At 41.3% G+C, this 12,127-nt stretch overlaps 1 protein-coding gene across 6 annotated transcripts in view; it reads left to right on the top strand.

Moving 5' to 3' along the window:
* Positions 1-12,127, top strand: part of IGF2BP3 (insulin like growth factor 2 mRNA binding protein 3) — a 147,072-nt gene that overhangs the window by 124,281 nt on the left and 10,664 nt on the right. For all 6 annotated transcript variants that reach the window (XM_081536448.1, XM_081536447.1, XM_081536450.1 and 3 more), the window contains 3 exons: positions 1,086-1,208; positions 3,362-3,497; positions 4,780-4,905. In XM_081536448.1, coding sequence (XP_081392574.1) covers positions 1,086-1,208; positions 3,362-3,497; positions 4,780-4,905 — 385 coding nt within the window. The remainder of the gene's footprint in view (positions 1-1,085; positions 1,209-3,361; positions 3,498-4,779; positions 4,906-12,127) is intronic.

Raw genomic sequence — 12,127 nt, 5'->3', positions numbered from 1 at the left:
GGCTATGCTGCAAGTGGTATTAATGGGAAAAGTCCAGCTGTAAAAAGAAGGCGATTGGGGTCATAGGAAGCTCACCTAAGGTCCAAGAAGCATCCCTGGGATTTACGCAAAGCAGGAACCCCAAACCCTCACTCCTGTACTTGGAGCTCGTTGGAGCTCGGCCTGTGTCTGCCAGCCCACCCTGCAGGAGCAGGGAGAACAGAGCTGGGAAGTCCCCAGTCTTGTGCCATGGGAAACTGGATGTTGATTTGGGTGTTTCAGGTTGAAACTCTAAATCTCTTGTGCATGGCAACCTCGAGCAGAGGCTGGGTTTTCTGCTGCTTGTAGCATCTAGCATGGCAGTGTGCTGAAAGGAGGGTCCCAAGTAAGATGCTGCTCCTAGCCTGGAGACCTAACGACCGGCATTTAATTTGGAGGGACCTTTGAAATACATATATTTTAATTAGAAGGTGTTATATGTTGCTTTATGATAAGATTAAAATTCCTTTTTAGTATAGAGAAAAGTGAAGAAAAAGCCCGCCACTTAGATGACCCCAGTGACATGTTAACACAGAGCTATGTACATGACTTGGAAAGTCAGAAAGGTACAAAATGGAAAGTGAAAGCCCCCTCTCTTGCTCTTATACTCTTCCCTCCACAGTGTAACCCTGTTGGTTTCTTCTGTTTCCCTCTATAAATCATGCATTTTATCTCCAGGGGTGATTTAAACATTATTCTAAAACCATACTGTTTCATGTTGTACGTGGTATTCTGGTATCGGGGGTTTCAGAACATGGGTTTGAGTAAGGTGTTTTCAAAGAGCTAACTAGAATCCATTATTGGAAAACATTCCCTGAGATGAATAAAAGAAAACTTTTAAAAATTAACTCCTAACCAAATACTTGTCAGTGTTTTTTCATCCCCCTCTCTTCATGCGTTGCTAGAATGTGGGCTAATGGTCAGCAAGCTTTACAGTGTACCTGGCGGAATGCTTCCCATACGGTAGGAAGGAAGTCAATGTTTAATGAATGAATATTGTCCTTTTACCCTAGAATAGGTATACTTACTCTGATTTGATGGCCTTTTTATTTTATTTTTCTTTACAGCACAGAAGAGATTCCTTTGAAGATTTTAGCCCATAATAATTTTGTAGGACGTCTCATTGGTAAGGAAGGACGGAATCTTAAAAAAATTGAGCAGGACACTGACACTAAAATCACAATATCTCCGTAAGTGCTACCTTGCTTTCTTTTTAATTAGAAAACTTTCAAAAATACCATTTCCAAGCTATAGGTTATATATTAAGCGGATTACAACTCTTGGAGCTGGCCTATACCACCCTGCTTATACTTCACTCTCAAACCCAGTTCTCTCCTGCCTGCTATCTGTTTCTAACTCTTGGTGAAAGCGTTCTCTGTTCCCACTACAAAGGCAGGACACACTAATACTCGACGTGTGTATTTCCTCACTGAAGTCTTGCTGGGGTTTTCTGGCATCTGCTCTGAAAGCTGGAATGTATAACCCTGCGTATTACCCATCGCTGTATAACAGATTATCCCAACAGTGGCTACTAAAGACAATGGTAAACATTTATTGCTCACCTGATTTCTGTAGAGCAGGAATTCAGGAGCACAGCATGACTGGGTAGTCCTGGTTTGGGGGTCTCTTGATGTTGCTGCCAAGCTGATGGCTGCTCTTAGAATGTGGCCTCAGGTCCTCAACCTCAGCTCAGCTCTTCCACAGGGCTGTTAGGGGGCATCTTCAGGTCATAGCAGCTCTCTTCCCTCACAGTGAACAACCTAAGAGATGGCAAGACAGAAGCAGCTGTGTCTTTTGTAACATGGTCTCAAAAGTCACTCTCTCTACCATTTTTTTCTACTGTTGACACAAGTCCGCTTTAGTCAGTGTGGGAGGGTTGGTCACAGGGGAGTGGGGGTCTTGGAGGCTGGTCCCCATGCCCACAGTCCATGAAGGCGCTGAAATTATGTGGAAAGGCCTTTCTCTTCTGCGGGTGACTTTCATTTCCTTCAGGGCACCCTAAAAAGTTGAGGGGGAAAGAGACTGATGAACTAATGCAGAATAGTAGAGAAAGACTGGGGCAGTATGTTCATGGAGCAAGGAGTTTTCGTAGAAGTGGGGGTGGAAAGGAAGTGGGAGAGTCCTGTTTGGTGGGAAAGGAAAAACTGCAAAACAGTAAAAAGAACAAGGGATCCTACCCTGTCTTGAATTTTATGCTCAGAAAGAGGAAAGTTTTAAGAGGAAAAAAATATATATATCATACAGGCTATTCTGGAAGCAGCTATTTTAAAAACTATCATAGAAATTGCTTTTCAGGGGAGAGTGGACTGAGCCCGAAGAGGAGACATACACTTGTTTATGGGGTGTGAGACAAAGCACCTTCATTGTGTAGATGTTTATATTTTAACAAGTACAGGAAGAAGTTAAGGAATAACATCCCATTCATCTGGCTCATGTTTAGCTTGAGACACTTAGTAAAAATGAGAGTTTTAACCCTAAGAATATGAAAGGAAACTGTCCCTATATTCTGTATCCTTTCCATCCATGTCCTGAGTCTTGTTTCCATGGTAAGTACCTCCCATGGGTTTCCCTTCAAGGCTGTTGAATGGCTCAGACTTAGATGGTCTCAGTGTCATCTGAATGGATTTTGAAGCTTTTACAGGAGCTGAGACAAGCAGGGAGTTGCTGAATATTGCTGTTACATCTTAGCTTTTTAGTTGTGTACATGGTCATCGAGGGACTATTTTTAAAATTCAGTCAAAATGGATTGATTTGTATTATTTCCTCAAGCCTACGTCAATCTAAATTCTAAAATTAGCAACAAAAATAAGCTTAGACATATGAATTCTGGGTGCCATTTTGGAATATTTTCTTGCTTATCCCTTGCTTGGTGACCCAAAATATGCAGTTGCACGATAAGGCCAATTACACCCCAAATTGGTCAGTGCAGACTAGAAACGCACTTATTAAAGGTTATATTCATCCGGTTCTTGGGTTCCACTAAAAGTATAGATTCCTCTGGATCATTTTCTTTACATTTCATTGTTCAGTTGTGAAAAAAGCTCACCTTAAGTGGTCAAGAAGTATAATTTGTTTCAAAACATGGACTTAATTGAACTGTGTACACCCAGAGATACTTAGAGAAGGTGGGAGGGGCGGTATTTTCTATTCTCCTGCAGCTTTACAATTCTTGTATTCACAACTTTTGGGGCTTACTTATTTTTCATGATGTCTGACCACCTACTTTCACACATTGCCAGCCTCCACAGTTGGGTTTGAATTGCCATCTGTGGTTGAACTATTATTAACTGTCTCCCTCCTATAATTTCCAGTCTTTTTCTTGCCTCTCTGTTTCAATCTGCAGATTGCAGGAGCTGACACTGTACAATCCGGAGCGCACCATTACGGTGAAAGGCAACGTGGAAACATGTGCCAAAGCTGAGGAAGAGATAATGAAGAAAATCAGGGAGTCTTATGAAAACGATATTGCTTCCATGAATGTTAGTTTTCATATGAAGGAAATATCTTTGTTTTGATGAACAGTTCAAAGATGTTTTCAATTGCCTTACCATTGATTTCTTTAATGGAGTCATTGTTAGATGTGGTTTCTAATTGACTTTGAGCACCAGGGTGAGTGCCCTGGGATAGTTGGGCAGACACAAACTTGGACCTCAGGCTTGGCCATCTTTTGTGATTTTAGTTAACTTTGCGCCTTAGCTTCCTTACCTGTGAGGTAAGGCTAATACCTCCCTAAAAAAGGCTAATCTCTCCCATACAGTGTGAATTTGAGGGAGATTATAATATTATAGGAATGTGGGCTTCAGGAGTGTGTGAACTGGTTTGAATCTTAGCTCAACCATTTATTAGCTGTAGCTTTAGTCTCATGGACGACTTTCTTGGTCTCTCTGAGCACCAGTTTCCTCATCTGTAAAATGGGGCTACTACCTACATTGCATGCTTATTAGGAGTATAATAGATACAGTGCATATATAAAAAACTACTGTTATGAAGACAAATTTAAAACCTGGTTACTTGTAAACCTTGGTGATAAAAGAATCTCCAATGACAAAACAAATCTGTGTAGTGCGGGTAAGGCAATTAAAGTGCATTGCTGACATGCCATAATGGATGGAATGGTATGGAAAATGTAGCGTTTCAAAAGTCCATCTTGAATTTTCAAGTAAATGATTGAAAAAAAAAAAAGTTCCTCAGTTGGGGCTGCCATCTGAAATGTTACACCTGAAAGAAGGAAAAGTGTAAAAATGATACTGCCATTGTGAGAAGTGCCTTAAATGCTAATCATTTTAGCCCCACATGACTGCCTCCCTATTTTCATGGAGTAAAGGTCTGTTAATATTTGTTATCTGTTCTGCTTTTTAATGAACATTTTGTTTGCTTGCTTCTTCAATTCATGTAAGATACTCAGTCTCTCTTTACTGTGTGCCCAGAGCGTACAGATAACATGTATGTCTGAGCACTGAGAGCTGCTCGTAAAGGCAAGGAAGGCTGTGTTCCCTGCTTTGAGAAACCTAGTGTGCCTTCAGATCAAAGAGGAGGCAGACAGCACCTGGAGTTTAAAATAGCAAGAATTATGTACAGACATAACCTGTAACCCGAAGTATAATCACATGGAACATCTGCTTTGTTTTAAAATTTAGCTCACAAAATGATTTTTTTCTTTACTTGACAAGAGGTCACAATCTGGATATTATCACATATAAATGCTCACTTATACTTGATCTTGTAATTGTAAAATGAAGGGACCTTTTTTTACCATTGCAGCTTCAAGCACATCTAATTCCTGGATTAAATCTGAACGCCCTGGGTCTGTTCCCACCCACGTCTGGGATGCCACCTCCCACCTCAGGGCCCCCATCAGCTATGACTCCTCCTTACCCACAGTTTGAGGTAAGACAGTGTGCCCTGTCTTTCCTTATGGTTGAGGGGGTTGATGTCAAGGGACATGGTCAGACTTTGTTGCCCTCAAGTGGTGTGACATTAAATGCTAATTGGGGAAAATCTTAAGGTGAAACCTGACCCCTGTGTGACCACTTGTCAGTTTGGATCTGGCACAGGCTTTCTGGTTCTTGTCACTAGGACCTTCTCTTTGTAGACATACAGGACCTTCTTCTCTTTGTAGACATACATGAGTTATTTCTTTTGAAGTTCTTGGGTGGCAGGGTTGTCAACATGCGTTTTCAGATAGCAAAAGAAAAATTTGAGACTCTGGGGAGGGGCAAAGAGGTTTCTTACTTTTAAATGTTGAAGGAGAGGATTTTGAATAGGCTTCCTTCATCCTGAACTTCACCTGAAAGGTCAGTGAAAACTAGACACATTTTCCATTTTGAATGTTATACTTTATTAGGTGGTAGGCTCAGATAGTCTTGCCCACAAATCTGTGTTATGTGTGTTTGTGTGCAGACATTAAACAGCTTTTATTTGTTTTGTAAACAGGTGTGTCATTAAGAAATAATCATGTCGTTAAGAAATTGTAATTTTTATATTTGCTTTTTAAGAGTAGCATTTTCCCTGAGGTTAGAAATAGGAGGCTAGTGATAGTATGAAAATAAATGCAGCCTAGCAGACACTGTATACAAGAATTTTTTTTTGAAAGAAGTTCTCAGTTCAGTTGCATTATCAACAATAATTGAAGACAATCGTGTGAAATAAAATTAACATTCTAGGATCTTCCTTCTTGAATTCGTTTTTCTATCTCTTTCTTCCTGTTTGACTCCCTTGTGACATAAAGTTGTGAGTGGTACCTGCTACACCAAACTGAGGGAAGTGTTCAGGGAAAAGGTGGGGGCTCTGTTCTGTTAGTGCTTAGAGCACTTGTAGAATAAAAAGCCACTGGAGTTCTGCAAAGGACACGGGTTATGAGATTGATCATATTTTATCCCTGTAAGAATGCGAATTTCCTTTGCCTGTCCTTGAAGCCACCCGGCTGCTGGGTGTGCTTATTAGCTTTTGCCCTGGTCTGGTAGTGTGTGTGTCTCTGCCATTGCTGTTGGCGACATTTGCATCTTCCCCTGCCGCTCACCTGCCACTTCAGACATCTTTGGGCCTAGAAACCATGTAACAAAGCTCCTTAATCTAAAGATAGGTATCAGAATTTCATATCAAGTGTGAATAGACTTGATTCTAAAGCTTTGTGGGGCTTCCCAGGTTGAACTAGTGGTAAAGAACCCGCCTGCCAAAGCAAAAGACTTAAAAAAACACGGGTTCGATCCCTGGGTCGGGAAGGTCCCTTGGAGGAGGGCATGGCAAACCCACCCCAGTATTCTTGCCTGGGGAATCCCATGGACAGAGGAGTCTGGCGTGGTGTCACACAGGATTGGACACGACAGAAACAACTTACCACGCACACCCTCAAAGCTTTGTACCACAGCTGAAAGTGATGTGAAGTGGCTGATGTGTTTGTAACTTGGTGCTAAAGGGGATGGGTGGAAAGAAAGCGAACCCTGGAGGGAGACCCTGGGCCCCACCATCTCTGTGTCACTGTAGATCAGTCTCCTCTTTGCTCTAGGCTTCTTTTCTCATCCACACGGTGAAGAAATTGAGCTAGATGAATTATCTCTAAGAACTATTATTGCCAACAGTTTTAATTTTTACAGAATTTGAAATTGTTTCGTACAAATTAAAGGTTTGCAGCAACCTGCACTGAGTAAGTTGACTGGTACCATGTTTCCAACAGCATTATTTTTAATCAGGTATGCAGTTTGACATAATGCTGTTGTACACTTAATAGGCAACAGAGTAGTAGAAACATAATTTCCATACACTAGGAAACAAAAAAGTTTGTGCGATTCACTTTATTCTGATACTCCGTCTAATGCCGTGGTCTGACACTGAAGCTGCAGTGTCTCTGGGGTGTGCCTGTATTTAAAAACTGGGTTAGAGAATTAAACGTCGGTAGGTGTTTGCTCTCAGCACTTGACAGCACTCCTCCATTACTGTTCTGTAGACGTTCTCACGGAGAAGTCAGGTTACTCACAAAGATAGTCTCTTTATCCGCGATGCCTTAGGTTAGTAGCAAATCTCTGTTTTTACTTGATACGTTGCCTGGCAAGGAGTAGATATTGATGACTAAATGGTTCAAAAACTGACTATTTTTATACACTGCTTCCTCTTTTAGAATTGTTTCATTTTTCTGCTCATGTTTTCTCACTTCTGCTTTGTAACATGAAGTAGAATTTGACGCATCTCGTCTTTGGATAAATTCCTTGTCTCTGTTCTGTTCCAGAACTTTGACCATCTCTCCCCCTAAAATGTACTCTTCTTCCTGGAACCTGCCAGGTTGATGTTTCCAGTGGAGCCAAAAAGCTGGTTCTTCCAGCAGACAAAAAGTCTCTAGTTCCTGCCTATAGCAGCTGGCTCATGCAGTACTTAATTGGCAGACTTCGAGTTTATAAATGACAGGAAATGCTCCCTTCAGAGATGCTCAAACAGTAGGGAAGAGGCAGTTGGCAGCTAGTGAGCAGAGGAGGAGCTGGAATTGGCATCACACACAACAACACCCATAGCTGGATGGTTTGGCAGCTTGCGTTGGGGTTGGCAGAAGTTAGCTCAAGAGCTGTCGTCTCCATCATTTTGATAGCACCTTTGGAGTCTTCCCAAGCCTCTAGAACAACAGTGTAATCTTAAAATTGCTAACTTTGTGCTTATGGAAGAGACAAGAAAGGTGAACACTTTCTTGGGTCTTATCTACTTTGAAGTGGTCTTTAAGAAGCAAAACTAATTTGAAAGGGACTGTTAGATCAAATGACTTTCATGGGGTCTTAGTCCTCCTCTTTAGGATGTCTTATGGCGGGTGTGACTCATTTGCTAGTAAACAATTTCAAAGTAAATAACTCATTGCATATATTATCTCTAAGAGGTCTTGTACTTAGTATATGGAGAAACTTTTGCCTTTTTAAAAAAAGACTTAAATATTCTGTTCAGGTCATGAAGTTGAGTAAACTCAATTCCAGTTCCAGGCCAAAATCCATTAAAACACAACAAACAAAACAAAAAACCCCCATGAGTATGTATTTTACAAGCCAAAGGGAGATGCTGGCATCCTTCCAGGTTCCTGGAGGCTGGTCTTGTTGGCTGGCATGCTTGTCTCCGTGCCTTTGTGATGTCTTAGATTCTGTTCCCCACAAAGTAAATACACTTAACCTTACTGTTTGCTCATTCTTCCATCTCCTCATGATAGATGATTAGGAATTACTCATTGGCAGACTTCACCAGTTAAGCAAACTTTCAGTTGAGCTGCTTTGTTCTTCTGTTATTTCAAGCTATGGCACAGTGGCTGCCAAGAACTCTAGAGGAAGTGCTGCCAATAGGCATCTGGCAGAAATCCACTGGGAAGAGGCTTGTGGCCTGAGTACCATTCACCTCTGAGGGTTTAGGGAGAAGGGTTCAGGGTAACGCAGGTGAACATTAACTTCCATGCGAAGAATGTGTAACATGAAAAGGTAAAGCTGATGAATCTTCTCAAAACCACCTTGGAGTCTTTAATTCACAGGTGAAAGAGACTTGTCATAACCCATTGTTACGGCTTCTGAACTTTATAAGTAAAAACTATTTGCTTATTTGGATGTCCTAACCCTGAAAGCATGGCTTACTATGCAGAGTCCCATATAAGACTGGGCCGGTTTAATGACCGTCCGGTAGACAGGAGGTTTATGTGAGGTGCCTTATACTCCTGGAGGAAATTTTGCTTGAGAAGTAATTTATGGTCAGGGATGTGCTTGTTGGGTATGAAACTAGACAGAGGGATCTGGGTGGCATTCAGAAAGGTGTTCATCAGGCTGCAGACATCTGAGGAGTCACTTTCTCATTAAGGTGCTACTGTCAAGAGCACATAGCGCAGTCCCTGAGTCTGGGGCACCGCCTCCTGGCATGCTTCCTTCACTTCCTCCTAACCTGCCTTCTAGATTTCTGTTGCTTCTGCTTTCATACCAGCGTGGAACAGTTTTTGTCTGCATAGTGATGCTTTCTTCATGACTTTTGCCTTTCTTTCTGCTTGGTCCTTTCAGTCCTTGTCTCTTCACCACCATTGCTTTCCCAAAGCTTCACTCAACTTAATCTATGTATTCATTCATTATCTCCTACCTCACTCCCACCTCCCCAAAAGTCAGTGAAACAAAAGCACCTGTAGCCTCTCATCCATCACTGTATGGAAAGATGATTGCTTTTGTTCAGCTTTTGAGATGACAGTAGTTATGCCCATGGGTTTTTCTCGTAGCTGTGGTGGTCAGTGTGTTTCTTCTAGGCTGTGAGGCTCGGGGACTTTTGGTCTGATGGTCCTGGTACTTTAGGCCACTAAGAACATTCAGAAGTTGCGCTCTGGGGTCAGTCCCAGGAAAACTAGCTTTTACTAAACAAATAGCTTTTCTCTTAAAGATATGGTAAATCATGCTATTAATTTTTTTCTTAATTTTAATTAATTGCTAAGAAGCATAGAGCCAAATTTGTATAATAACAGCATTTCTGATTATCTTTTCTGTTGAGGTCCCTCTGCTCTTATTTCTTCACTTCCTTTGTCTTTCTAAATCTTCTGTATTTTGTAAGCAGCATAAAGTATTCCTGGAACATGTCCCAGAAAGCAAATAATTACATAGTCATGGCAAAATACAATGGGGCAGATTTTGGCAAGTTACATGATAGATATAGTCTGATCCTTAGAGAAGTCTTTTTTTAAAAAAAAAACAAGAAAGGTCTTTATTACTGCCAGACCCCTGACTCCTCACCACCCCCCCCTAAAAAAAAAAAGTGTACTCAGAAGAACATTACGTGGATGTTCTTAGTGAGACAAAATAGATTCTATCTCTACTTTAGAAGGGCTTCCCTTGTGGCTCAGCTGGTAAAGAATCTGCCTGCATTGCAGGAGGCCTCGGTTTGATCCCTGGGTCAGGAAGATTCTCTGGAGAAGGGAAGAGCTACCGACTCCAGTATTCTGGCCTCGAGAATTCCATGAACATCCATGGGGTCGCAAAAAGTCAGACACGACTGAGTGACTTTCACTTTACTTTAGAAAAATTGGTTTATATTCAAATTTTAATTTAAGGACCAGAATGACAAAATAAATTGATATTAACATTGAGCAATTTATAGGCAATGTCACTATTAATTCAGCTCTGTCCATTTACTAAGAGAGGCCTTAAATTGTCCCTCTGGAATAAATGAGTTGTGTGCTGTGTTCAGCTGTGTCTGACTCTTTGCCACCCCATGGACTGTAGCCCACCGGGCTCCTCTGTCCATGGGATTTTCCAGGCAAGAATTCTGGAGTGGGTTGCCATTTTCTTCTCCAAGGGATCTTCCTGACCCAGGGGTTGAACCCATGTCTTTTGTGTCTCCTGCACCGACAGGTGGATTTTTTACCACTGTGCCATCTGGGAAGCCCCTGGAATAAATACTATATGGTAGTTGCATAACGCCCTGGCAGGCTGTGATGTATGGTGCTTTCCAGAGAGAGGCATTGTTCCTATGACTCCGAAATACTGACGGGTGAACTGATTTTATTTTTTGTTCTTCACTGATGAATACCAGTAAAAGTTGATTTGGCCAGCCTGTGCAGGACAGGCCCCTTCCACAAATTTCTACAGGCAAGAGTTTAGTGGAAAGGCAAACCCTCTTCTGGTTTGTGTGTTCTTAGAATGCTTACAGAGCCCCCAGGGAGACTTCATCAGGCTGACAGCTGTATGAAGACCTGCAGTGTGTTACAGCATCCTGGGAAACATAGGAAATACCAAGTTGTAAAGAATATCGTGTGCGCACATCTATTTATACAGATGCTGAAGAAACAAAATGTCGTGATCAAAGTACAATGGTTTTTGTCAAGAATACTTTCAAGAGTTGAATTTTAGGTTAACTTGGATAGGAACTAAGGGGGCACATGGTGCAGGGGTGGTTAAGAGAAAAAGGAAGAGGCTTAGAAGAGCAGAGTTCTGATTTTTCTGTGTAGCAAACAAGACATGGGGTCTAGAATCACACACTGCTTTTTGTACGTGAGTTAGGGTTAGGGTTTGGGTTTAGGGTTTAAGGTTAAACCAAAATAACTTCCCTCTTTTACACATTTATTGACTGTAAGATAATTAGCATTAGAGTTTAGAAATATAAAATTTAAATGTTCATGCTACAACCCAGCATTTTTATTACATAATATCTTAAAAGTATTTGTACATGGGCACAAGATTTATGTTAAAAGACATGACTATAGTGTTAGACAAATTAGTGAGAAACTGGAAACCATACTTTCTTCAAGTATTCCCAAAAAAGTCCTCGGATATAACAATATAACTGTCAGGGAAAGATATAGGAATTGGGTTTTTGTGAGGGCAACTTTTCTGTGATGTGCTTATTTTCATAATCCTTGAAAGTTTCAGTTAAAAGTGTCTTACACATGCTTTAGATGGATGTATGCAGATGAGACAACAAACCTGTTGATTTCTTTTCCTTGGTCTAGTAAAGCATCTTTCCTTTGTGATTCAATTAAACTTTTTTTGGGGGGGTGAATTTTTTAATTGAGGTATAACTGACATACATTTTCAGGTGATTCAATATTTGTGTATACTACAAATAAACTGAAGACTTAGCATGCGGTGCCCACACAGGGCTTACAGGGAGAAAGTGAGTGAGTGAGTGAGTGAGTGAGAGAGTGAGTGAAGTTGCTCAGTTGTGTCCGACTCTTTGCGACCCCATGGACTGTAGGACACCAGGCTCCTCCATCCATGGAATTTTCTAGGCAAGAGTACTGGAGTGGGTTGCCATTTCCTTCTCCAGGGGATCTTCCCGACTGAGGGATCGAACCCGGGTCTCCTGAATTGCGGGCAGACGCTTTACCGTCTGAGCCAAGTGGTTATTGACACTAGCAATCTTTGTGTGCTAAGAGTGGTTGGTTACGTTATTTGGTGGACCAGCATTAAGTGCCACAAAATTTGTTGTAAATCTGTAACTCAACATTCTAAGCTTTAAGGAAATTATACACAGAAAAGGGGTATTATTTCAAATACTAATGCTTTCAGGATGAATATGAGAACTTCCCAACCTGTTAGGTAGAGTCATGTCAACTTACTGTGGTGATTTTTCCTAAAACTATCCTAATATTCCTAACAGTACAAGAATGCCCCCATCCCTATGCCCA

This window comes from Giraffa tippelskirchi, chromosome 10, assembly GCF_054371585.1.
Source record: "Giraffa tippelskirchi isolate mGirTip1 chromosome 10, T2T-mGirTip1v1.2.pri, whole genome shotgun sequence".
Lineage (NCBI taxonomy): Eukaryota > Metazoa > Chordata > Mammalia > Artiodactyla > Giraffidae > Giraffa > Giraffa tippelskirchi.
The sequence above is the reverse complement of the archived record's forward strand: the minus strand, read 5'-3'. Positions and strand labels throughout refer to the sequence as shown.